This window comes from Erinaceus europaeus, chromosome 2 (genome assembly GCF_950295315.1).
Source record: "Erinaceus europaeus chromosome 2, mEriEur2.1, whole genome shotgun sequence".
In the NCBI taxonomy this organism is placed as follows: Eukaryota; Metazoa; Chordata; class Mammalia; order Eulipotyphla; family Erinaceidae; genus Erinaceus; species Erinaceus europaeus.
The window spans coordinates 196,954,126-196,979,694 of NC_080163.1; the positions used below are offsets into that span (position 1 = coordinate 196,954,126).

General features: G+C 53.5%; 1 protein-coding gene across 2 annotated transcripts; it reads left to right on the top strand.

Moving 5' to 3' along the window:
- Nucleotides 1–537: 537 nt before the first annotated feature.
- On the top strand, nt 538–25,456 carry KCNN4 (potassium calcium-activated channel subfamily N member 4). Of its 2 annotated transcripts, XM_007532878.3 has the most exons (9): nt 546–1,030; nt 5,096–5,191; nt 8,923–9,362; nt 13,401–13,536; nt 15,649–15,759; nt 15,921–16,039; nt 17,736–17,805; nt 23,178–23,345; nt 25,010–25,456. In XM_007532878.3, the coding sequence occupies exons 1-8, from the start codon at nt 872–874 to the stop codon at nt 23,340–23,342; spliced, it is 1,296 nt and encodes a 431-aa protein (XP_007532940.1). In that variant the 5' UTR covers nt 546–871; the 3' UTR covers nt 23,343–23,345; nt 25,010–25,456. The 2 variants fall into 2 exon arrangements, with proteins under 2 accessions (XP_060042212.1, XP_007532940.1); XM_060186229.1 differs by lacking the exon at nt 5,096–5,191 and having other exon boundaries at nt 538–1,030.
- The last annotated feature ends 113 nt before the right edge of the window (nt 25,457–25,569 follow it).

Consider the following 25,569-nt stretch of genomic DNA (forward strand, 5'->3'; position numbering starts at 1 on the left):
GTGCTGGCTTTGGTGCTCCCATGTGGTGCTGGGGCTCGAACCCGGGTCCTCAAGCATGGTGAGGTCTGCGCTCTGCCTCCTGGCTCGGTGAGTGTGCATGTGCAGATCAGGTGTCTTGAGGGCAATTTGCAGCATGTGCTTGACAGCAAATGGCAGGGAGGAGTGTGGTTCGGTAACTCCGGCCATGCCTCCCTCGCCCCCGTGTGGATGGTGACAGCAGCTGCGGTGCCTGAGTGGACCGTGTCTGGGTGGCTGTGGGCCCCGGGGTGCTGCCTGCCTCCTCGCTGAGTGCTGGCGTGTGTCACACAGAGCGTGTGGTGTCCGGGTGTGGCTGTGGCTTGGGGAGCCGGCGGGTGGTGCTGAGTCACTTGGTGGAGGCTGTGCTGTGTGCCCGTTAGAGTGAGTGTGTGTGTGTGTGTGTGTGTGTGTGTGTGTGTCCAAGCCGGGGCATGTCACCCTGTGTCCCGTGGTATCCGGGTGTGGCCCTAGTAGGTGTCTGCTCCATGAACTGGTGTGTGTGTGTGTGTGTGTGTGTGTGTGTGTGTGTGTGTGAGCCCATTGTGTGTCTGTGTGTCAGTCTCCACGTGGATGCACACCTCAGCCCTGCTCAGGGCCTAAGACACACCCAGGCCCTTCCTTAGTCTGAGAAGGAGGTGGGGAGCCTCCCCTCTGCCCAGGGGCCTCCCCAACATCTCCCCGCCCCTCGGGCTGTCACCACCCCCAGAGGGCACAGGCTCCCAAGCCTCCCAGCCAGAGCCCAGAGCCCAGAGCCAGCCTCAACGGCCTGTGAGCCACAGTGGCTGCCCTTTGCGTGCTGCGGGCTGGGGGGCCCTGGGCAGGAAGCTGGCTGAGTCCCAAGACTCCGGGGGCCATGGGTGGGGAGCTGCTGTCTGGCCTGGGGGCCCTGCGCCGGAGAAAGCGGTTGCTGGAGCAGGAGAAGTGGCTGGCAGGCTGGGCACTGGCGTTGGCATTGGTTGGCATCGGGCTCATGGTGCTGCACGCAGAGATGCTATGGTTCGGGGGCTGCCCGGTGAGTGCCCTCTTTGTCCTGGGTCAGGGAGGCTGGGTGGCCCCAGATCTGAGGGGAGACTGGAGGATCCCTCCCTGAGTCTGAGGGTGGTGGGGTTAGGGAGCCCCTGGGTCTGAGAGGGGCCAGAGGACCCTGGATATGAGCAAGGAGGAGATAGAGGACCCTTGTGTCTGAGGGGGGCAGCTGGGGGACCACTGGGTCTGTGGGAGGAGAGACTGGGGGATCCTTGGGTCTGAAGGGAGCTGAGGGACCTGAATCTGAGCAAGAAGGGGATGGGGACATAGGGAACACAGGGAGGTAGATTTGGGGGCCCTCTTTGCAAAAGGGAGGGAACGGGGCCACCGTGGTTCAGTCTCTGAAGGTGTGATAACTGCACTGCTGGAGGTCCAGGGCTGCAGGAGTGGGGGGTCCAGGGATTGCTGATGAGATCCTGAGACTAGAGTCTAAGGAGCAGTGACCCCGGGATCCAGTGTCAGCAGAGCAGAGAGAGCGGGAAGGGAGTGTGACTTCTTCCAGCAGGCGAGGCACCCGCCCCATACTTATCTAAAGTCAAGTCGGGTGCTTATCTGAACTCCAACGTTTACCCAGGGCCCCAACAGCAAAGGCCAGAGACCAGAAAGGGGCAGAGGGTGAGGTGAGAAGTGGAAAGTCCCCATGCTCCCCACCCTTGCTGACCCCCCACCCAGCTCCACAGCCTGCATGCAAAACTCACTGTTTTGACTGGGAAGTAACGGAGAAGGAGGGTTCTTGGAGTTGGATTCTGGATGCCGAGTGCAGGCTCCTGGGTCTGAAGAGAAGAGGGGACTTGGGGGGTGGGCAGGGAGACAGCATAACAGTTCAGGCAACAGACAGTCATGCCCAAGGCTCCGAGGCCCCTAGGTTTGATCTCCTGCACAACCAGCAGTCCCAACGCTGGGCAGTGCTCAGGTTTAAAAAAAAAGTCTTGGGGCCAGAGAGGAGAGTGGGGCATGGAGGGGAGGCACCGGTGGGGCCGACAGGTCCAAGCAGGCTGCTGGGCCAGGGCTGGGGGCAAAAGAATGGAGGTCAGAAGCCGCTGTGGCTTGAGGGTGACCGGCATTGCTCAACAGGAAAGGAGGGCTGTCTGGAGTGAAGGTTGTGGGAGTGAGCTGTCTTTGGGGGGCACTGATTGGAGCTGCATGGGGTGAGGGTGGCTGGGAGAGAACTCTTGCAGGAGCCAGCCCCAGATCTGGGGGGGGGGAGGGAGCCAGGGAAGGTCAGGGAGACCGGCTGGCTTCCTCAGCCTCGGGCAGCGGGCACCGAGGGGGTGGGGTGGCCAGAAGCAGTGCCAACAGGAAGCGTGGCCGGAGGCTGCCCGCCGCTCCCACGCTGCCGCACCCCGTCCACGGGGGTGGGGGGGGCAAGATTTTGGAGCCCCCCCCCACCTCTCCTTGCCTACCGGGCTGGGCTTCAGTTTCCCCATCTGTTAGCAAGGGGGTGGGAGCTGGGACCCTCGAGATTCTCCCCAATCCCCCCATCGACTCCCGGTGTCCCCTGACCCCCCAACTCTGTCTCAGCGACAGAAACTCACTGGGCAGGGCCAGACACCTGCTCATCTGCCAGAGGGACCAAGGAAGACAGGTGTCAGACCCCAAGGAGGAGGTGCAGAGAGGCAGAGACCCAGAGAGACAAAGGTGCAGGGAGAGGCAGAAGAGCCCCCTGAGAGTCTGAAATTCAGGGTGTGGGTCGGGGAGAGGAACTGGAGAAGCATAGACCAGCAGGAAAAGTCGGGGGGGGGGCATGTGGTATGTGTTGATGGGGGAGGGGTTCAGCTCTGGTGGGGGGAGGAGAGTAGGGGGGAGCAACCCTGGAGAAGGCAGGAGGGCTGGAGGAGGGCCTGGGATAACTCATTGTTTGGGGCGGGTAAGGGTGGGGCCGGCCCCCTGGGGCAGGAAACTGGCCCTCATGTCCAGGGAGGAGGTGGGGCCAGGGCCTGGCAGCCTCACTGGGGAGGGACAGGTGCTGAGGTATGAGGCGGGGGGGGGGTCAGGTGCTGAGGTATGAGGCGGGGGTCTCCCTTGGACAGTGCCCCTATCCCCCTCCTGCAAAGCAGAGACCCCCCCCCCAACCTCATCCTGGAGAATCTAGCTGTCCCAGTTGCTCCAAATCTCTCCTTTAAGAATTCTAGACTCTTCCAACGTGCTGCCACACGGGCGGGGGGTGGGGGGTGGCGGTGGCACAGACACACAATTTCTGTGGTTTCTGGAGGCCGTGCACTTCCGGCAAGATGTGCCCGGGCTTGTGGCCAAGCATGAGGTAGGAGCGGGGGAGGCCAGAGAGGGGGACAGACCCAAAGGGATTGAACTGGGGTGGGGTGGGGGCTTGCTGGGATGTAGCAGAGTCTAGGGAAGTGGACAACGAGGAGGGAGGGGGCCCTGTGTTAAGGGAAGATGTTGCTGTGATGAGATAGGCTGGGGAGGTTGGGGTGATGGAGCAGCAGCCCCAGGTGAGGAGTGAGGGAAATGCCTGCTTTCCCAGACTTCTCAGGGCCTGGTGTCAACTAGTATGTCCACAGGGTTGGGGTCTGGGGCCTTTGTGCCCAGGATGAGAGCAGAGGGCTGTCATTCATCCTCTGGGGACTGGGGTGCTGGAGTTGCAATTGCACTCTAGAGCAGAACACCCTGTTCTTAGTTTCATTTCATTTCATTTCTTTTTTTTTTTTTTCTTGCTACCAGGGTTATCGCTGGGGCTCAGTGTCTACACTATGAATCTACCACTCCCAGTAGCCACCTTTTTCTTTTTTTAAAAAATTTTTTTATATTTATTTATTTTCCCTTTTGTTGTCTTTTTATTGTTGTTGGAGTTGTTATTGTTGTTACTGATGTCGTCATTGTTAGATAGGACAGAGAGAAATGGAGAGAGGAGGGGAAGACAGAGAGGGGGAGAGAAAGACAGACACCTGCAGACCTGCTTCACCGCCTGTGAAGCGACTCCCCTGCAGGTGGGGAGCCGGGGACTCGAACTGGGATCCTTAGGCCGGTCCTTGTGCTTTGCGCCATGTGCGCTTAACCCGCTGCGCTACCGCCCGACTCCCATAGCCATCTTTTTCTTTCAACCTTTTTTTTTTCTTACAACTTTTATTTGACAGGACAGAGAGAGATAGAGGGAGAGAAAGATACCTGCAGACTATTTCACTGCTTATGAAAGGTCCCCTGTAGGTGGGGGGTGGGGGCTCAAACTCAGGTCCTTGCACATGGTGAGATGTGTACTTAACCAGGTGCGTCAATGCCCAGTCCCTCATTTCATTTTTTTATTTACTATTGGATAGAGACAGAGAAATTGAGACGGGGAGATAGAAAGGGAGAGAGACAGAGAGACACCTGCAGCCTTGCTTCACCACTCGTGAAGCTTTCTCCCTGCAGATGGGGACCAGGGGCTCAAACCTGGGTCCTTGTGCACTGTAGTGTGTGTGCTTAAGAGGTGCACCACTGTCTGGCCCCTCATTTCATTTTTTTTTTTACACCAGAGAATTGCTCAGCCGTAGCTTATGGTGGGGCAGGAGATTGGACCCCAGAGACTCAGGCATAAGTGTCTGTTGCTGAACCACTGTGTTATCTCCCTGGCCAGACTTGCTAGTGCTCCTCCCTTCCATATATGAGACACGCATACACACACCGCATACACACACACTACACACATCAACACCACACGCCACATAGACACACACTACACAGACCGTATATATCACACTTGCATTCATACATCACACACACACACACACACACACAGAGCCAGGAGCTGCTTGGGATGGGAGTCTGGGTTGCAGCCTGGAGAAGGAACGCATGAGTTTCATGTCTCCCCTGGAGAGGGAGGAGGTCCCGGCTGAGGGGGCATGGTGTTGGCATCTGCAATTGGGGCACCCAGTTGGGAAGGAGAAGGACACACACGTTCCCCAGGGACCGGAGGATGAAGCTGAGCCTCTCTGACAACTGGGACATTGAGGGGTTGAAAGCGGTGTGTGTATGTGGTGGGGGGAAGCAGGGAGGGCGTCCAGCCGGGTGGAGACCTGGCTCTCACCCCTGCATCCCGCTCTTGTTCTCCCTGCAGTGGGCTCTCTACCTGTTCCTGGTTAAGTGCTTGATCAGCCTCTCTACCTTTCTGCTGCTCTGCTTCATCCTGGCCTTTCACGCCAAGGAGGTCCAGGTAAGGCGGGGTGCCCCACACCCTTCCTTGCCCCTCCCTACCCCCCTCCTACTTAGCCCTGCCCAATCACACTTTCCATCCTCCTCCTCCGGATGAGTAATGAGTGTCCTCCTCAAGAGGCATCCACACCCTGGCTCACCGGGACAGATTCAACCACAGGCAGGCGGACAGACAGACAGCTTCCTGGAGCAGCCCCGGCCTTCCTCCACATGGAGCTGCCAGAAGTCTCTGCTGACAGGCCCCTTCCCCTTCCCCTGCCCCTGCCCCTGCCCCTGCCCCTGCCCCATCCACGCTGTCCTCTGGCAGCTCCAGCCTTCTTGGTGCCAGCACCCCAATCCCCCTGGCCCCCAGGAACCTCCCCACCTGTAATCCCCCAAGTCCAGCTCATCACTCTAGTCCTAGACCCCCTCCCAATCCCATTCTTCATACTGCCTCACCCCTTGCCCCACACCCCTCCCTTCTCTGCATAGAAAGTGGGGGCTTGGGGTCAAGCCGTAGCGCAGTGGGTTAGTCGCATGTGGCTCGAAGCACAAGGACCGGGTGTAGGGATCCCGGTTGGAGCCCCCGGCTCCCCACCTGCAGGGGAGTTGCTTCACAAGCGGTGAAGCAGGTCTGCAGGTGTCTGTCTTTCTCTCCCCCTCTCTGTCTTCCCCATCTCTCTTCATTTCTCTCTGTCCTGTCCAACAACAACGACATCAAGAGCAATGATAATAATAACCGCAACAACGATAAAACAAGAAGGGCAGCAAAAGGGAAGACAAAAAAAAAAAAAATGGCCTCCAGGAGCAGTGGATTCGTGGTGCAGGCACCAAGCTCCAACGATAACCCTGGAGACCAAAAAAAAGAAGAAAGTGGGGGCTCTCAGCCAGTCACGGGGAGCCTGTCACAGGGCGCTGCCCAGAGCACACAACCGCGAGCTGTGGTCCCCGGGCGCAAAGCCTTGACTCAGCACACGCTTGGGTCCAGCCTCAGTTCCCACACCTGTTGTTGCAGTGTCACCCACCTCTCCATGGTGAATCCACACACGGGGCCAGAGCCCCTTGGGGTGTGTTCTGGATGCCACGGGCACCTTAGCTGCTGTGGCTGCTGCTGGTGGTGTGACTCTGGCAGGCCCCTCACAGGGGAGCCCAGGGTCACTCGGTGGTTCTGGAGTGACAGGGAGCCAGGGGCCTTCCCCTGTCTTGTTGATTAATGAATTAATTCATGTATTTATTTATTTACCACCAGGGGTATCCTGGGGCTCAGTGCCTGTACAACTCTTTTTCCCTTTTCTTTCTTTAGAAATCCTTTTTTTTTTTTTTTGCCTCCAGGATTATTGCTGGGGCCCGGGCACCACGAATCCACTGCTCCCGGAGGCCATTTTCCCCCCTTTTGTTACCCTGTTTTTTTAATTACCGTTATTCCCTTTTGTTGCCCTTGCTGTTTTATTGTTGTAGTTATTATTGTTGTTCTTGATGTTGTCATTGTTGGATAGGACAGAGAGAAATGGAGAGAGGGAGGGGAAGACAGAGAGGAGGAGAGAAAGACAGACACCTGCAGACCTGCTTCACCGCCTGTGAAGCGACTCCCCTGCAGGTGGAGAGCCGGGGGCTTGAACTGGGATCCTTATGCCGGTCCTTGTGCTTTGCAACAGGTGCACTTAACCCGCTGCGCTACCGCCCAACCCCCTAGAAATCCTTTCTTAAAATATGTTTATTTTTGGATAGAGACACAGACAAATTGAGATGGAAGGAGTAGAGAGAGAGACACCTGCAGCACTGCTTCAACACTTGCAGAGCTTTTTTTCTTTTCGAAGATGTACTTATTTACAACACACACACACACACACACACACACACACACACACCCAGCCTGGCTCTGGCACACTTTGGCCAGGGGTGAAACTCAGGGCCTCATTCTTGAAAGTCCAATAACCTAGCCACTATACCATCACCTGGACTCACTTTTTATTATTATCATTTTATTTATTTATATTTATTTATCCCCTTTTGTTGCCCTTGTTGTTTTATTATTGTAGTTATTATTGTTGTTATTGATGTCATTATTGTGGATAGGACAGAAAGAAATCAAGAGAGGAGGGGAAGACAGAGAGGGGGAGAGAAAGACAGACACCTGCAGACCTGCTTCACCGCCTGTGAAGCGACTCCCCTGCAGGTGGGGAGCCAGGAGCTCGAACCAGGATCCTTATGCCGGTCCTTGCGCTTTGCATCATATGCACTTAACCCGCTGCGCCACCGCCTGACTCCCTATTATTATTATTATTATCATTTTAAAGGTTTACATGAGAGAGAGAACCAGAGCTTCACTCTGGCACATGGGATGCTGGAGGTGAATTCACACTTGCAAGTCCAGTGCTCTACCTGCTGCTCCACTTCCCTCCTCACTCTCTCCCTCTCCTCTCTCTCCCTCTCTCCCTCTCTCTCCTTCTCTCTCCCTCTCCTCTCTCTCCCTCTCTCTTCCTCTCTCTCCCTCTCTCTCCCTCTCTCTGACACATGGGATGCTGGGGATGGAATTGGAACCCCTGTCTGCAAGTGAAGATGCTCTAAAGACCTGTCGTGCCATCTCCTGGGTCACTCTTGTCTTTTATTGGGGTGGTTAATATATATTGGGCTGGGAAACAACAGAATAGTTATGTAAAGTAAAGGATCCCGGTTCGAGCCCCAGGCTCCCTCCTCGCAGGGGTGAAGCAGGTCTGCAGGTGTCTCTCTCTCCCCCTGTCTTCCCCTCCTCTCTCCATTTCTCTCTGTCCTATCTAACAACAATGACATCAATAATAACTACGACAATTAAAAAAATATTTATGTAAAAAGACTTCCAGGCGGTGGCACATCTAATTAAGTGCACACATTACAGCGCACAAGGACCCGGATTCAAGCCCCTGGTCCCCACTGCAGGGGGTGAGGGGACTTCAGGAGTGGTGGCGCAGTGCTGCAGGTGTCTCTCTGTCTATCTCCCTTCCCTCTAAATCTCTCTCTGTCCTATCAAATAAAAGAAAGGTTGAAAAAAATTTTTTAAAAAAGACTTTCATGCCTGAGGCACTAAAGGTCCCAGGTTCAATTCCCAGGATCACCATAAACCAGAGCTGAGCAGTGTTCTGAAGGGAAAAAAACAAACAAACAAAAACACCTTATTTTTGTTTGTTTGTTTTGGATCCTGCAACCTTGCAATAGTCATTCATCAGTCCCAGGAAGTCTTTTAAAAAATATTTATTTATTTATTCCCTTTTGTTGCCCTTTTTTTTATTATTATTATTGTTATAGTTACTATTGTTGATGATGGCCTTGTTGTTAGATCAGACAGAGAGAAATGGAGAGAGGAGGGGAAGACAGAGAAGGGGAGAGAAAGACAGACACCTGCAGACCTGCTTCACCGCCTGTGAAGCGACTCCCCTGCAGGTGGGGAGCCGGGGCTCGAGCCGGGATCCTTATGCCGGTCCCTGTGCTTTGCGCCACCTGCGCTTAACCCACTGCGCCACCGCCCAACCCCCCAAAAACACCTTATTTATGACAGACAGACAGACACCAGCACACAGAACCAGAGTCTCCCTGTGGCACCTGCGGTGCTGGGAGTGGGCTCGGGAACCTCCTGTCTGCAAGTCGGGTGCGGTGCCGGCCTCGCAGCTGGGAGCACCGCGGGGTGGGTGGGGGGCTGGGAGCCCGGGCTGGGGTGCAGCCCCGCCGCGCTGTGAGCCCGCGGTGACCGTGTGTCCGTCTGTCTCCCCCCCCCCCCAGCTGTTCATGACCGACCACGGGCTGCGGGACTGGCGCGTGGCGCTGACCGGGCGGCAGGCGGCGCAGGCGGCGCTGGAGCTGGCGGTGTGCGCGCTGCACCCCGCGCCGCTGCGGGGTCCCCCGTGCGTGCCGGGCCCCGGGGCGCCCTCTGGCGGCGGTGCGGGCGGCGCGCAGGCCTGGGCCGGCTTCCTGGGGCAGGGCGACGCGCTGCTGTCCCTCGCCATGCTGGCGCGCCTCTACCTGGTGCCCCGCGCCGTGCTCCTGCGCAGCGGCGTGCTGCTCAACGTCTCGTACCGCAGCATCGGCGCGCTCAACCAGGTGCGCTTCCGGCACTGGTTCGTGGCCAAGCTGTACATGAACACGCACCCGGGCCGCCTGCTGCTCGCGCTCACGCTCGGGCTCTGGCTCACCACCGCCTGGGTGCTGTCGGTGGCCGAGAGGTGAGGCCCCGCGCCCTCCTGCTGCTCACTCGCCTCCTCCCGCCTCCATCCCGCCGCCTCCTCCCTCGCCCTCCACTGCCCTCCTCCCCCCTCCTCCTCCTCCCTCCTCCCTCTCTCCTCATCTCCTCCCCTCCCTCTTCTCCCTCCTCCTTCTCCCTCCTCCTCCCTCCCGCCTCCATCCCGCCTCCTCCTCCCTCTCCCTCCACTGCCCTCTTTCTCCTGCCTCTCCCTCCTCCTCCCTCTGCTCCTCTCTCCTCCTCCCTCTCCCTCCTCCTCCCTCCCGCCTCCATCCCGCCTCCTCCTCCCTCTGCCTCCACTGCCCTCTTTCTCCTGCCTCTCCCTCCTCCTCCCTCTGCTCCTCTCTCTCCTCCTCCCTCTCCCTCCTCCTCTCCCTCCTCCCTCTCTCCTCATCTCCTCCCTCCTCCTCCTCTCCCTCCTCCTTCTCCCTACTCCTCCCTCTCCCTCATCTCCTCCCCCTCCCTCTCCTCCTCCTCCCTCCTCCCTGCCTACCCATCTCCTCCCCTCCTTCTTTTCCCTCTTCCACTCCCTCCTCTCCTCCTCCCTCTTCTCCCTCTCCCTCCTCCACTACCCTCTCCTCTTCCTCCTCCCCATCCTCCCTCTCCTTCCTCCTCCCTTTTCCTCTCCCTCCTCTTTTTTTAAATAAATCTTTTTAAAAAAAATTTTATTGTCTTTATTTATTGGATAGAGACAGTCAGAAATCGAGCAGAAGGGAGAGACAGAGAGGGAGAGAGACAGAGAGACACCTGCAACCCTGCTTCACCACTCGCAAAGCTTTCCCCCTGCAGGTGGGGACCGGGGGCTTGAACCTGGATCCTGGCACATTGTAGCAGGTGCTCTCAACCAGGTGCGCCACCAGCGGGCCTCCCCCCTCTTTCTCCCTCTTCCCTCTCCCTCCTCCACCCTCTCTCCTGTTCACTCTCCCTCCTCCACCCTCTCTATCCTCCTCCTCACCTGCTCCCCTCCACCCTCTCCCTCCCTCTCCTTCTTCATCTTCTCTCCTCCTCCCTTTCACTCCTCCCCAGTTCTCCTTCCCCTCCCTCCTCCCTCTTCCTCTTCCCCCCTTCTAATTATCTACACGCTCGTCCTCTGGGCTGGAGGCACCATCGGTCCTTTCTCACACACAGAAGAAGCCACTCCTACCCCAGCCTTCCGCCCAGGAGCAGGCCGTGGCCTCAGGGTCACAAAGGCTGGGAGAAGGGGGACACCTTTTCTGTTTATTTTTTTAAGATGAAGCATCATTATATAAATATTTGCCTCCGGGGTCATTGCCAGGGCTGGCACTACTACGATGCCACCGCTCCTGGAGGCCGTTTTTTCCCATTTTTGTTGCCTTTGTTGTTGTTATTATTGTTGTTGCGATTGCTGTTGTTGTTGTTGGAGAGGACAGAAAGAAATGGAGAGAGGAGGGGAAGACAGAGAGAGGGGGAGAGAAAGACAGACACCTGCAGACCTTTGTGAATCGAGCTCCCCTGCAGATGGGGATCCTCGGGCCAGTCCTTGCCCTTCATGCCACGTGCTTAGCCTGCTGCGCTACCGCCCGCCCCCCACCATTTCAAATTTTCAATGTCTTTTAATGAGATAGATACATACAGAAAGACACCCAGAGAGCACAACTCAGCTCTGACTGATGGATAGTGCTGGGGATTGAACCTGGAACCTCAGAGTGTCAGGCACAAAGGTCTTTTGCACAACCATTATGCTGTCTCCCCAGCCCTCACTTTCTATATTTGGGGGGCGGGGTCGCTAGAGCACTGCTCAGCTCTGGCTTATGTCTATATCAGGGATTGAACCCGCACCCTCTAGGGCCTTGGGCATGCAAATCCTGTGCTCTGACACATGCAGCTGTGTCCCAGCCTCTATTTAATGCTTCAGCTCGCCTTTCTTTATTTTATTTTATTTATTTTCCTTTTTGTTGCCCTTGTTGGTTTTTCATTGTTGTAGTAATTATTATTATTGTTGTTGATGATGATGACATTGCTGGATAAGACAGAGAGAAATGGAGAGAGGAAGGGAAGACAGAGAGGGGGAGAGAAAGACAGACACCTGCAGACCTGCTTCACCACCTGTGAAGCGACTCCCCTGCAGGTGGGGAGCCGGGGGCTCGAACCGGGATCCTTCTGCTGGTTCTTGTGCTTTGCACCACGTGCGCTTAACCCGCTGCGCTCCCGCCCGACTCCCCCAGCTCGCCTTTCTGAACTAGGACAGAGGCAGCTGTCGTGGGGTTGATGTGACTTTGGGCTACACAGGAAGCAGCTCCCTGTTGGGAACTGGAGTCAGATCCCAGGCAGCCTGCAGGTGTTGTCTGACCCGATGCTGGGCCTGCACCTTTCAGGGCCTCTGTTTTTCTCTCCCTCTCTCCTCCTCCTCCTTTCTTAATCTTCATCGTCTTCAAAATTATCTCTTTATTCATTTTTACCGCAGCACTGCTCAGCTCTGGCTTATGGTGGTGCTGGGGATTGAACCTAAGACCTCAGCATCTCAGGCAGGAAATTTTGTAGTGCTAAATGCTATCATTGTTGTCCTTTCCTTAGATCTGTTTATCCTTTTTTTTTTTTTTTTGCCTTCAGGATTACTACTAGGGCTCGGTGCCAGCACTATGAATTCACTGCTCCTGGCATCCTTTTTTTTCCCACTTTATTGGACAGGACAGAGACAAATTGCGAGAGGAGGGGACATAGAGAGGGAGAGAGAAAGACAGACACCTGCAGACCTGCTTTGCTGCTTGTGAAGCATCCCCCCTGCAGGTGGGGAACCAGGGGCTTGAACCTGGATCTTTTTGCAGGTCCTTGCACTTTATACTATGTTCACCTGAGTGTGGCAATGCCCAGATCCCTTATTTTATGGGGCTGGGGAGAAAGAGAGAGACAGTCAGAGCACCACTCTGGCACGTGTGATGCTGGGAATCAAACTCAGGACCTCATGCTTTAAGTTCAGATTTCTACCACCGTGCCACCTCCTGGGTGTCTGTGCCCACTCCACCCTCCTTTCCTAGATAAAGAAATTGGGGTAATTTTAGCCAGTGGTTCTCAAAGTGTCATTCTGACCAGCAGCTCCACCCGAAACCCTGTTGTAAACCCCTACTTCTAAGGCTCCACCCAGACCCACTGAATCCAAAATGGGGGTTGGGGGGTGGAGGGGCAGGGGGAGAGATGGGAGGGGACACCCTGCAATACCAGATTCATTTATTTATTTAATGAGAAAGAGAGAGGAGAGAGAACCAGAGCATCACTCTGGCACATGCCATGCCGGGGATCAAACCTAGGACTTCATACTTAGGAGTCCAATGCTCTAACCACCGTACTACCTCCTAGGTTGCACCAGCAGTGTTTTTAACAGGCAACTCTGAGGCCCACTCAACTCTGAGAGCCTCTGATTTACTTCAACTGGCAGGAAATTCTTGAGAGAGGCAGAGAAAGGGATACTAACATTAGCCTCAGGCTCTCTGAGCCTCAGCTTCCTCCTCTAGAAAGTGGGTGTCAGGCCCCGTCTTGTTGGAGACATTTTTTTAAGCTATTTGTTGCGCCTCACTTTTTTTAAAAAAAATTATTTATTGGGGGATTAATGGTTTACAGTCAACAGTCAATACAATAGTTTGTACATGCAAAATATTTCCCAGTTTTTCCCAGAACAGTACAACCCCCGCTAGGTCCTTCCTCCTCTGCCATCATGTTCCAGGACCTGAATCCTGCCGCCCACCCACCCCAGAGTCTTTGACTTTGGTGCAAGACACCAACTCCAGCCCAAGTTCTGCTTAGTGTTTTCTCCTCTGATCTTGTTTTTCAACTTCTCAAGTGAGATCATCCTATCCGATAAATAAAGAAAAGAGAAAGAGAACAGAGAGAAAGATATGCACAGAGATCAGAGCACTGCTCAGCTGTGGCTGATGGTGGTGTTGGGGATTGAACCTAGGATTTCAGTCTGGGGACCATCGTGAGTGGGTGTTAGGAAGGAGGGGACAGGCTGCCCGGGAGGCCCTGGGGTGGGGGCTTCAGACCGTACTACTCGCCTTTCCTGCAGGCAGGCCATGAACGCTACGGGGCACCTTTCAGACACGCTGTGGCTGATCCCCATCACCTTCCTGACCATCGGCTACGGGGACGTGGTGCCCTGCACCATGTGGGGCAAGATGGTCTGCCTGTGCACCGGGGTCCTGGTGAGTGTGGCCCCCGGGAAGCCCAACAACCGGACTCCTGTGAGAGTACCCAGCCTCTTAGCTGTTTATTTCCGCAGCCTGGGAGGTGGCTCAGTGGGCATAGAGGGCTTCTAAGCTTGAGGTTCTGAGTTCAATCCCTACCCTTGCAAATGCTAGAATAGTCTCTGACTTTCCTGTTAATAAATATTTCTTTTGATTCTTATTTTTTTTTTCCTCCTGTACTTTTTGGCCCGGCATTCCGTCCCCACCCCCTCCACTCCCTGCCAGTTTCCAGGACCCACAGCCAATGCTCAGCCTTCATGTCACTTGGCTCCGGTCACCATCTCCATTATCAGGGACCAGGCTGTCAATCCCGATGTCCTAGGAAGACTTTTCTGTTTCTATTTTACCCCACAGAACACAGCTCAGCTCTGGCTGATGTTGGTGCTGGGGATTGAACCTAGAACTTTTGGTGCCTCAGGCAGGGAAGTCTTTTTGCATAACCATTATGCTGTCTCGTCCAGCCCAGTTGTATGTATGTATGTATGTATTTTAATGAGAGAGATAGAAAGAGAAAGAGAGATCAGAGCGCAGCTCAGCACTGACTGATGGTGCTGCTGGGGATTGAACTGTAGCCTCCAGCATGAGAGTCTTTTGCAGAACTCACATTGACTTCCCCAGCCCAAGGCTTTTGTTGTTGTTTGTAATACACTCACCACCCGACCCCCGGACTCTGTACAGCCTGAGCAAAACTACATGCAGGACCTCACGGCCTTGGGTTACTTTTTCACTCAGAGAGAAAGAAAAGCAGAGATACCTCTCACTCTCACAGCACCTGCCATGAGGAGCGGGGACTTGAACCTGGCCCACCTGCTTGGGAAGGCATGTCCTCTGCCTGGTGAACTATCTCTCTAGCCCAGAAAGACCATGTCGAACCCCCAGGACCTGGGCCCATGGGTCAGGTGGTGGGGACATGGACACCCCCCCCCCCAGGGATGAGGCCCTGGGACTAGGAGAGAGAAGTAGAGATACAGCTGGAGAGTGAGAGGCCTGGGGACACAGCATAATGGTTCTGTGGAAAGACTTTCAAGCTGAGGCTCTGGGGTTCCAGCTTTAATTCCCAGCACTGCTATAAGCCAGAGTGGAGCAGGGCTCTGGTTTAAAAAAAAAAAAAAAAAAAAAGCTTGGGGATCTTCCCAATGGACTGAGAGTCCCAGGGAAAGGCAGCAGCCAACTCCTTGCCAATCACTAAACACTTCTGGGTGTCAGTTCATGGAACCCACAGATGATACCATGAGAGCCTGCCCAGTTAGTAAACAGAACAGGTGCCCAGGAGATGCAGTGACCTCCTGACTGGAGCCCACGGGAGTTAACTAGTAAATTGCTGAGTGTTAGAGAAAAACACTTGAGGGCCCTGGGAGATAGCTCAGCCTGGTAGAGCGCCAGCTTGCACAACTAAGTCCTCAGAGGCTGCGGGTTCAATCCCTGACACCACCTCATGCCAGAGCTGAGTAGTACTTTGCTCTCTCTCTCTTCCTCCTCTCACTCTGTCTTACACAAATCATTTTAAGAAGGGTCTGGGAGGGGAGAGAGAGAAGAACCAGAGCATCCTCTGCACGTGCGGTGCTGGGTGGGGATGGAACTCACAACCTCATGCCTGGGAGTCCAGAGCTCTACCCACTGTGCCACCTCCCAGACTGCAAATAAGTCCGCCCCCCTTTTTTTTTTTTTGGAAAAAGAAACACACGTGGTGGAGGGAGGCCTCAGAGATTTTTTTTTTTTTTAAAGATTTTTAAAAATTTATTTATGAGAAAGATAGGAGGAGAGAGAAAGAACCAGACATCACTCTGGCACATGTGCTGCCGGGGATCGAACTCGGGAACCTCATGCTTGAGAGTCCAAAGCCCATTCACTGCACCATCCTCCCCCCCAACCACTGAGATGGGTTTGTTTTAAGGAAGGAAAAGTGAGCAGGTGCCAAAGGCCCCTCCACTCAGGCCCAAAGGAGAAAGAGAAGAGCAGATGGTGCGAGACCCGGCACAGGCCTGGACGTGCGCTTTAGACCCCAGAGCTCCTGGGAGAGGCCCCGCTGCCCGCCCGCCTCTCTCTCAGTGCCTGTCGCGTCTGTCACAGGGGGTCTGCTGCACTGCCCTGCTGGTGGCCGTGGTGGCCCGGAAGCTGGAGTTTAACAAGGCAGAGAAGCACGTGCACAACTTCATGATGGACATCCAGTACGCCAAGGAGGTGAGGGCCACGGCGGCCGGCACAGCCCCAGGCCTCCTCACTCGGCCCCTCCCTCCCTGTATCCAGGGTCCAGACCCCCAGGCCCAGGCGCCCCTTAGACCCCTTTCCCCCCCCACTCAGGACCCAGCCTGCACTGACACTTGTGCAACCCTCCCACCTAGATGAAGGAGTCAGCTGCCCGGGTGCTGCAGGAGGCCTGGATGTTCTACAGACACACGCGCAGGAAGGACTCCAGCGCTGCCCGCAGGCACCAGCGCCGGCTGCTGACTGCCATCAACACGTGAGGGCGTGCGTGTGCGTGTGCATGTATGTGTGCATGTGCACATGTGCGTGTGTGCGCGCGTGCATGTGTGTGTGTGTGCGTGCGTGTGTGTGTGCGTGTGCGCATGTGTGCGTGCGTGTGTGCATGTGTACGTGTGTGTGTGCAGGCACAGCATGCCTGGGTCAGGACACCCACATGGGAGCAGGTGTCCACTGGTCTTCACAGCAACTCTGTTGTCTCCTGCTTTCGCTAGTCATTTTCTTTTCTATTTTTTAGTGTTCTTTTACATTTCGTTTATTGATTTTTTAAATTTCTTTATTGGGGAATTAATATTTTACATTCGACAGTAAATGACAATAGTTTGTACATGCATCACATTTCTCAGTTTTCCATATAACAATACAACGCCCACTAGGTCCAGCTAGTCATTTTCTTTCCTGTTTTTGAAAGATTTATTTAGGCTGGGGAGATAGTAGCATACAGGCAGGACTCGCATGCATGAGAGAGACCCCCAGGTTCCATTCCCAGCAACATCAGGAGCTAGGAGTTGCATAGTGCTCTGGTGAGAAAATACTAAGAAGAAGGAGGGGGAGGGGGAGGAGGAGGAGAAGGAGGAAGAAGAAGAAAGCTAAGATGTTTTTCAGGCCTAGAAAGTGGTATAGCAGTAGAGTATTGAACTCTCAAAGATGAGGCCCTGAGTTCAATTCCTGCTACTATAAGTGCAGAAGGAGTCCTCTGGTTCTCTCTCATGCAATAATTTAATAAATAGTTATTAAATAAAATGGAAGAGGCAGGGGAGACAGCATAGTGGTTATGCAAAAAGGCTCTCATGCCTTAGGCTCCGATGTCTCAGGTTCAGTCCCCAGTACCATCATAAGCCAGAGCTGAGCAGTGCACTGGTTGAAAAAAAAAAAAAAAAAAAAAATATATATATATATATATATATATATATGAAAGTACACATTGGTTTTTAAAATGGAATTACCCATTTTTGAGAAAGAGAAGGGAGTGGGGAGGGGGAAGCAGAGGCAGACTCCAGAGCACTATTTAGCTCTGGCTTATGGTTATGCCAGAGGTTGAACCTGGGACATTGGAGTCTCAGGTAGCAAAGTACTGTGTAAGGGCCACAAAAGGGAAAATAAAATTATATATAAAAAAAAGAATCTTAAAATAAATAAATAAAAGAAAGTACTATGCACTACTGCTGAGCTGTCTCCCTGGGTCTTCTCTCAGTTAGCCGTGCTCCACTACGTCTGTGGGCCCAGACGGACACCTGTTCTCCACTGGGGAAGTGGGCTCTTGGGTACACTTGTCCTCCCTACCCCCAGTTTTTGGGTAGCTTTTCTTTTCTTTCTTTTTTTTGCCTCTAGTTGCTGGGGCTTGTTGCTTGCACTAGGAATCCACCACCTCTACTGTCCCCCTTTCATTCTATTGGACAGAGAGAAATTGAGAGGGGAGGGGAAGATAGAAAGACAGAAACCCGTAGACTTGCTTCGCTGCTTGTGGGGAGCTGGGCCTCAAACCTGGGTCCTTGCGCTTAACTTTGCCCTTCATACTATGTGTACTTACCCGGGTGCACCACTGCCCAGCCTCCAGGTCGCTTTTCTTCACGGGCCTGTGTGTGGGCCTCACTGCTCTTCCTGCCTGTGAACCGGTGACATTGGGGAACCCGGATTGCAGGAGCACTGACCCCCACACTGTGTTCTCCACGCAGATTCCGCCAGGTGCGGCTGAAACACCGGAAGCTCCGGGAGCAGGTGAACTCCATGGTGGACATCTCCAAGGTGCGGGTACTGCCCCCGGAATGAGGGAGGCTGGGGAGCCGCGGCGAGGTGGGGACGCTGGCATACACAGCACCCGCCGGTCTGAACAGAACAGATGATGTAGATCCAGTGAAATAACGGACTGGGTGACACCAGGTGATGGTGCACCTCATGGAGCACACACATTATCGTGTGCAAGGTACCAGGGTTCGAGCCCCCACTCCCCACTTGCAGGGGGAGAAAGTTCACAAGCAGTGAAGCAGGCCTACAGGTCTGTCTGTCTCTCTTTGTATCTATCTATCCATCTATCTTTCTATTTATGTGTCTCCCTCCCCTACATTTCTCTCTGTCTCTATCCAGTATATGAAATATAAAAATTAATATCTATTTATTTATTTATTTTTTTGCCTCCAGGGTTATCGCTGGGGCTTGGTGACTGTACTACAAATCCACTGCTCCTGGAGGTTTTTTTTTTATCTTTTTTTTTTTAATTTATTCCCTTTTGTTGCCCTTGTTGTTTTATTGTTGTAGTTGTTGTTGATCTCGTTGTTGTTGGATAGGACAGAGAGAAATGGAGAGAGGAGGGGAAGACAAAGAAGGGGAGAGAAAGACAGACACCTGCAGACCTGCTTCACTGCCTGTGAAGCGATTCCCCTGCAGGTGGGGAGCCGGGGACACGAACCGGGATCCTTACACTGGTCCTTGTGCTTAGCGCCACCTGCGCTTAACCCGCTGTGCTACCGCCCGACTCCCCTTTTTTTTTTTTAAATGAGAGAGGAGGGGAAGACAGAGAGGGAGAAAGATAGACACCTGCAGACCTGCTTCACCACCTGTGAAGTGACCCCACCCCTGCAGATGGGGAGCCAGGGGCTCGAACTGGGATCCTTACTGCGGTCCTTGTGGTTTGTGGCATGTGCGCTTATTAATCCACTGTGCTACCATCCAGCCTCCTACAAATTAATTTTTAAAAATAAATAGTTTACTTGGTGTGCTGCTTTGCCATGTACACAGTCTGGGTTCAAGTCTCCCCCCACACACACTGCATTGAAGGAAGCTTCAGGGCTGTGGACTCCTCTCTCTGCCTCTCTGCCTCTGTCTCTGTTTGAAAAAGTCATCTTGGAGCACTGAAGCCTCGGTGACTGAGGGGAAAAAATGGATGCTGCAAAAACAGATTTTTTTTTTTTCTTGTACCAGAGCACTGCTCAGCTCTGGCTTATGGTGGTGCTGGGGATTGAACCTATAACCACAGTCTTCTGACTCATATAAAAAGGTGCCTGTAGGGGGCCGGGCATTAGCAAAGCGGGTTAAGTATACAGGGCGCCAAACCAAGGACAGGCGTAAGGATCCTGATTCGAGCCCCCAGCTCCCCACCTGCATGGGGTTCGCTTTGCAAGTGGTGAAGCAGATCTGCAGGTGTCTTTCTCTCCCCCTCTGTCTTCCCTTCCTCTCTCGATTTCTCTGTCCTATCCAACAACAATATAATAACAACAACAATAAACAACAAGGCAACAACAGGAAAAAAACAGCCTCCAGGAGCAGTAGATTGGTAGTGCAGGCACCAAGCCCCAGCAATAACCCTGGAGACCAAAAAAAAAAAAAAAAAAAAGTGCCTTTATACCTCAAAGGAATTGGACAGAGAACCCTTGTACTATCTTTACAGTTATATCAGCAGTATCACTGTCAACTCACTTTACAAGCTGACAAACAGAACATTCCTTCCAACTCCAGCTCTCCCACAGCAAAAGAAAAAAAAAAAAAAACCAACCAAAGTAAATCTACCAACAGAATCCACATACAGGTGGGAAAGTCCATTGGGCTTCAGGCCTGGGTGAGCAGCCCAGGGTGGCATGGCAGGCGGCCCAGTCTCAGTGGGCGTGATCTCGGCCGCTACTGTGACGAGGGTGCCCCGGCCCAAGCCAGGGCACAGTGATGTCATGCCCCCTTGGCTTGGCTCACGGCGCCCTTGGCTTATCCGGTGGCATTTGCTTTTTCTCATTCGTCCGAGACCGTTCAAACACTGGCCTGTGCACCCTGGCCATGGTAAACATGGGCGCAGGGGCCCCTAGAGAGACAGCAGCAGGAGGGGTGGGTGGGCCTCAGTCTGCCAGGGCTGGCAGATAGCAGGGCTGCGGGGTGATGGAGGACTCCAGAATCCTCTGAAGGAACTGCACAGGCAAGGGAGATGTCAAGGCCCAGCATGAGGAGGGGGGAAAGGGCCACCACCACTGACAGACACCGGGACCTTGGGGACTTGAACATGCATGATTCATTCCACCATTCCCTGGCTGAATATGTTTTTCTTTTATTTTTAAAGTACACCTACATTTTTTTTTTTTTGCCTCCAGGGTTATTGCTGGGGCTTGGTGTCAGCACTACAAATCCACTCCTCCTGGAGGCTGTTTTTCCCATTTTTGTTACCCTGTTGTTATTTTTGCTGTTGCCATTGCTGTTATTGCTGCTGGATAGGACAGAGAGAAATTGAGAGAGGAGGGGAAGACAGAGACAAGAGAAAGAGACACCTGCAGACCTGCTTCACCGCTTGCGAAGCGGACCCCCCCCCCCACAGGTGGGGATCTGGGGGCTCGAACCCAGATCCCTACTCTGGTCCTTGCACTTTGCGCCATGTGCGCTTAACCTGCTGAGCTACGGCCACTACCCGCCCCCCTAAAAGTACACCTACTTTTAAAAAACGTATAGGGGAGGGGGCAGGTGGTGGGGCACCTGGTTGAGCGTACATGTTACAATGCACAAGGACCCAGGTTTGAGCCCCTGGTCCCCACCTAAGGGGGGAAAGCTTCACAAGTGGTGAAGCAGGGCTGCAGGTGTTGCTCTGTCTCTCACCCTCTCTATCCCTCCCTTCCCTCTTGATTTCTGGCTGTCTCTATCCAATAAATAAATAAAGATAAAAAAATTTAATAAGCTGTATAGGGGCTGGGTTGTGGCTCCTTTTTAATGACTATTTTTAAATTTTATTGCTTATTATTGGATAGTGACAGAGAGAAATTGAGAGGGGAGATAGAGAAGGAAAGAGAAAGAAAGACACTTGCAGACCTGTTTTTACCACTCCTGAAGCTTTCCCTCTGCAGGTGGGGACCAGGGGATTGAACCTGGATCCTTGCACTCTATACTTATACTTAACCAGGTGTGCCACCGCCTGGCCCCTCTTTCTCCCCCTACCTTCTCAATTTTTGACGGTCTCTAGCCAGTAAATAAAGATAATTAAAAGATTTTTTAAAAATTATTTATCTGTTAAGAAATTGTGGGAGAGGGACTCTCATGCCTGAGGTTCCAAAGTCTCAGGTTCAATCCCCCGCACCACCATAAGCCAGAGCAGAGCAGTGCTCTAGTAAGAAAGAAAGAAAGAAAGAAAGAAAGAAGGGAGGGAGGGAGGGAGGGAGGGAGGGAAGGAAGGAAGGAAGGAAGGAAGGAAGGAAGGGGAAAAAAAAGAAATTGAGGGAGAGGGAATGGGGGGTGGGGGAGAGAGAGACTGGCAGGAATAATTCACCATTCAGAAAGCTTTCCGTCTGCAGGTGGGGGGCCAGGGACTGAACCCTGGTCTTTTTGGCTGGTGACGTGTGTGTTCAGCCATGTGCACCGCCATCCAGTCCCCGTGAATATTTTGTTCGTGTGTTTGTGTGTAGAGACGGCTCAGTGCCAGATTTCCCTCGGATTGGCAGCACCTTGCATGTGGTGCCAGGGCACATGGGCTTCAGCCATGGCAAAGCACAGGCTGTACCCAGTGAGCTATCTTCCTAGGCTTGAAGGGCGAGTCTAATTATTTTTTTAAATATTATTATCATTACCATTATTTGTTATTATGAGAGAGCTTCAGAGGCAAAGTTACAGAGAGAGAAAGACCACAGCACTGCTTGGCTCTGGCTGATGGTGGCGCTAGGGATTGAACCTGGGACCTCTGGTGCCTCAGGCATGAGAGTCTTTCTGCAGAACCGTTATACTGTCTCCCCAGCCCAGGCAGGTGGTTTTAGGCCAGACAAGGGAAGCATCTGTTGGAGTAACTGCATGTGGGAGGTGGTGAAATGGCAACTGTCCTGATTCAGGTCGCCTAGGGGCCTGCAAAGACTTAAAAAAAAAGGTGGGTTTGCGAACCCGGGCGGTGGCACAATGGGTTAAGTGCACATAGCGCGAAGTGCAAGGACCTGCGTAAGGATCCTGGTTTGAACACCCGGCTCACCAGGTCTGCAGGTGTCTATCTTTCTCTCCCCCTCTGTCTTTCCCTCCTCTGTCCATTTCTCTCTGTCCTATCCAACAATGATGACAGCAATAACAACAACAATAATAATTACAACAATAAAACAACAAGGGCAACAAAAGGGAATAAATAAATAAATACTAAAAATAAAATAAAATGTTAGCGGGGCCAGACGGTGGTGCACCTGGTTAAGCACAGACATGACAGTGAGCAAGGACCTGGGTTCCAGCCCTTCTCACCTGCAGGGGTGAAGCTTCATGAGCAGTGAAGCAGGGCTCCAGGTGTCTCTCTTTGTCTCTTTCCCTCTCTATCCCCCCTTTTATTTTCTCTGTCTCTATCCAATAAGAAATAAATACACACACAAAAAAAAGCACGGGAGTCAGGCAGTAGCACAGCGGGTTAAGTGCAGGGGGCGCCAAGCGCAAGGATATAATAATCCCAGTTCGAGCCCCCGGCTCCCCACCTGCAGGGGGGTCACTTCACAGGCAGTGAAGCAGGTCTGCAGGTGTCTGTCTTTCTCTCCCCTTCTCTGTCTTCCCCTCCTCTCTCCATTTCTCTCTGTCCTATCTAACAACGACGACAGTAATAACTACAACAATAAAACAACAAGGGCAGCAAAAGGGAATAAATAAATCAATATTTAAAAAATTAAAAAAGCTATTAAAAAAAAAGAAATACAGGTGGCGCAAAGCACAAGGACCGGCGTAAGGATCCCGGTTCGAACCCCGGCTCCTCACCTGCAGGTGAGTCGCTTCACAGGCGGTGAAGCAGGTCTGCAGGTGTCTTTCTCTCCTCCTCTCTGTCTTCCCCTCCTCTCTCCATTTCTCTCTGTCCTATCCAACAACGACGACAACAACAATAATAACTACAACAATAAAACAACAAGGGCAACAAAAAGGAATAAATAAAATAAATAAATTTTTTAAAAAAAGAAAAACTCTAAAGAAAAAGAATGAGGAGCATGGTCTCTGAGGGCAGCGGGGGTCCCTTGGGGGCTTGCTCAGGGCTTGCTGAGCCTTTCAGGCCCAGGCTGTCACCCTGACCTCATCTGCAGAGGACAAGGGACCCTTTGTCGTAGCTGAGCAGAGGAAGGTTAAGTGAAGGTCAGCCCTGTCGCCTCCTTGTGAGAGACAGGGTGGGCTGCCCTGACCCCTGACCCCGGCCCCTCCCCCGTCCCCCTCAGATGCACATGATCCTGGATGACCTGCAGCAGGGTCTGAGCAGCTCTCACCGCACCCTGGAGAAGCGCATGGACGCCCTGGCGGGGAAGCTGGATACTCTGAATGAGCTGCTCAGCACGGCCCTGGGGCCACAACCCCTGCCAGACGCCAGCCAGGATGCCACGTAGCTGGTAAGGGCACTGGGCAGGCCAGGAAGGCTTCCTGGAGGAAGGGCGTCTGTGACCAGCACCCCTGTGGCCGAAGGGGTGGGAGACGGCCAAGTCTCAGGCTGGCCTCTCTCTTCTGCTCTTGCTGGAAGGGAGTTCCGGGTTTGAGGCCTGCGTGGCAGTAAAGACAAGAGGCGAGGTGGGAGGAGGTGCTTCTGGTGGGGACGCCTGTGGCTCTGTCCACATGTCTGTCCCCATCTACCTCTCGGGTTGGTTGAGTGTACACACTACAGTGCACAAGGACCCAGGGTCAAGCCCCTGGTACCCACTTACCTAGAGGGGACCTTCACCTTCACGAACAGTGAAGCAGGTCTGCAGATGTTTTTCTCTCTTTTCCATAATTTCTTCTTTATATATTTTATTTACTTATTTTGGGTAGAGACAGAAACTGAGAGAGAAGGGGAGGCAGGGAGAGAGGAAGCTGCAGCCCTGCGTCACCACTCTGTAGAAGCTTCTCCTCTGTAGGTGGGGACTGGGGACTTGAACCCAGGTCCCTGTGCACTTTAATGTGTGCTCTCAGCCAGGTATGTCATTGCCTAGCCTCCTCGCCCTTTTTTTTTCTTGCCTCCAGGGTAATCGCTGGGCTCCAGGCCTGCACTGCAAATCCACGGCTGCTGGAGGCTATTTCTTCCTTTAAAAAAAAAAAATTTAATATTTATTTTCCCTTTTGTTGCCCTTGTTGTTTAATGTTGTGGTGGTTATTGATGTCGTCGTTGTTGGATAGGACAGAGAGACATGGAGAGAGGAGGGGAAGACAGAGAGGGGGAGAGAAAGACAGACACCTGCAGACCTGCTTCACCGCCTGGGAAGAGACCCCCCACACACACACACACACACACACCCTGCAGGTTGGGAGTCAGGTGCTCGAACTAGGTTCCTTAGTTCGGTCTTGCTGCTTCGCGCCCTGTGCACTAAATCTGATGCTCTACCGCCCGGCCCCCACCCCCCCTCTTTTTTTAATAGTTTATTTTCTATTTATTTACTTACTGCCTCTAGGATTATTGTTGGGACTTGGTGCTGGCACTACAAATCCACTGTTTCTGGTGGCCATTTTTTCCTTTTTTTCATTTTATTGGACAGACAGAGAGAAATTGAGGGGGGGTGGGCAGAGAGAGAGAAAGATATACACCTGCAGACCAGTTTCACTACTCATGGAGTGTCCTTGCTGCAAGGGGGGGGGGGGAGCAGGGGCTCGTACCCTGGTCCTTGCTTATATTACTCTGTGCACTTAATCCGGTGCACTACTGCTTGGCCCCGCTTTATCTGATATTTATTGGGTAGAAACAGAGAGGAGGAGGAGATAGAGAGGGAGAGAGACAGAGGGACACCTGCAGCCCTGGGGAACCTCCCTCCTTCCTCACTCCCCCCCCAGGTGAGGTCCCAGGGGCTGGAACCCTGGTCCTTGGGCACGGTAACATGAGCGCTCAAAACAACACCTGCCCCTTTCTCTATTTCTCTATTTCTCTGTCTCTATCCCACAATAATGATGCAAAATAATCCCACCTAGCCCTCAACGTACCTGGGCATTCACCCTCTCTGGCTCTCTGTCCACTCACTTCTTGTCTGCCTCCACCTGCCTCTCCCTCTGGTGTCTGGGCTTCCTGTCCACCCATCTGTCCTCCCCCCAGGATGCATGGATGAAGAGCTGGGCTCTGTCCCCAGGATCGAGTCAAAGACATTTGTTTGCTCTCCCTGCTACTCCCAACGCAGCCCGTGAACACAGCATCTGGAGCCACTGGAGACCAGGGATAGACCCCTTGGGGCGGGCAGCCAGCTGCCAGTTGGTGGAGGGGATGCTGGCTGAGGCCTCGGAGGGGAAATGGCCCCACACTCCCACCGGGTAGCCCCCAGCATCAGGGCTGGAGGCGCCTGGTACTGGGACCCCAGAGGAGGAGGGTCCTGGGCTGAGGATGGGGGCGGATGCCAGGACCCCGGGTGCCTCATTGGCCGCTGGACGGCAGAGCTGAGGGCCCCGGGTCTCAGGCTAGGAGGTGGCGCCCCCTGGCAGGGGAGGCTGTGGGGGGCCGGGCGCCAGTCTCCTCTTAACACTTTGTAATAAACGTTCAACAAAACCAGCAGAGGCTGCGGCTCCTTTCTAGACCCTTCCACCCTCCAAACAGGCAGGCCATCTCCACGGAAGACCCTGGCCCTATCTGGGCCTCAGTTTACCCATCTCTGTCTCTCCTTA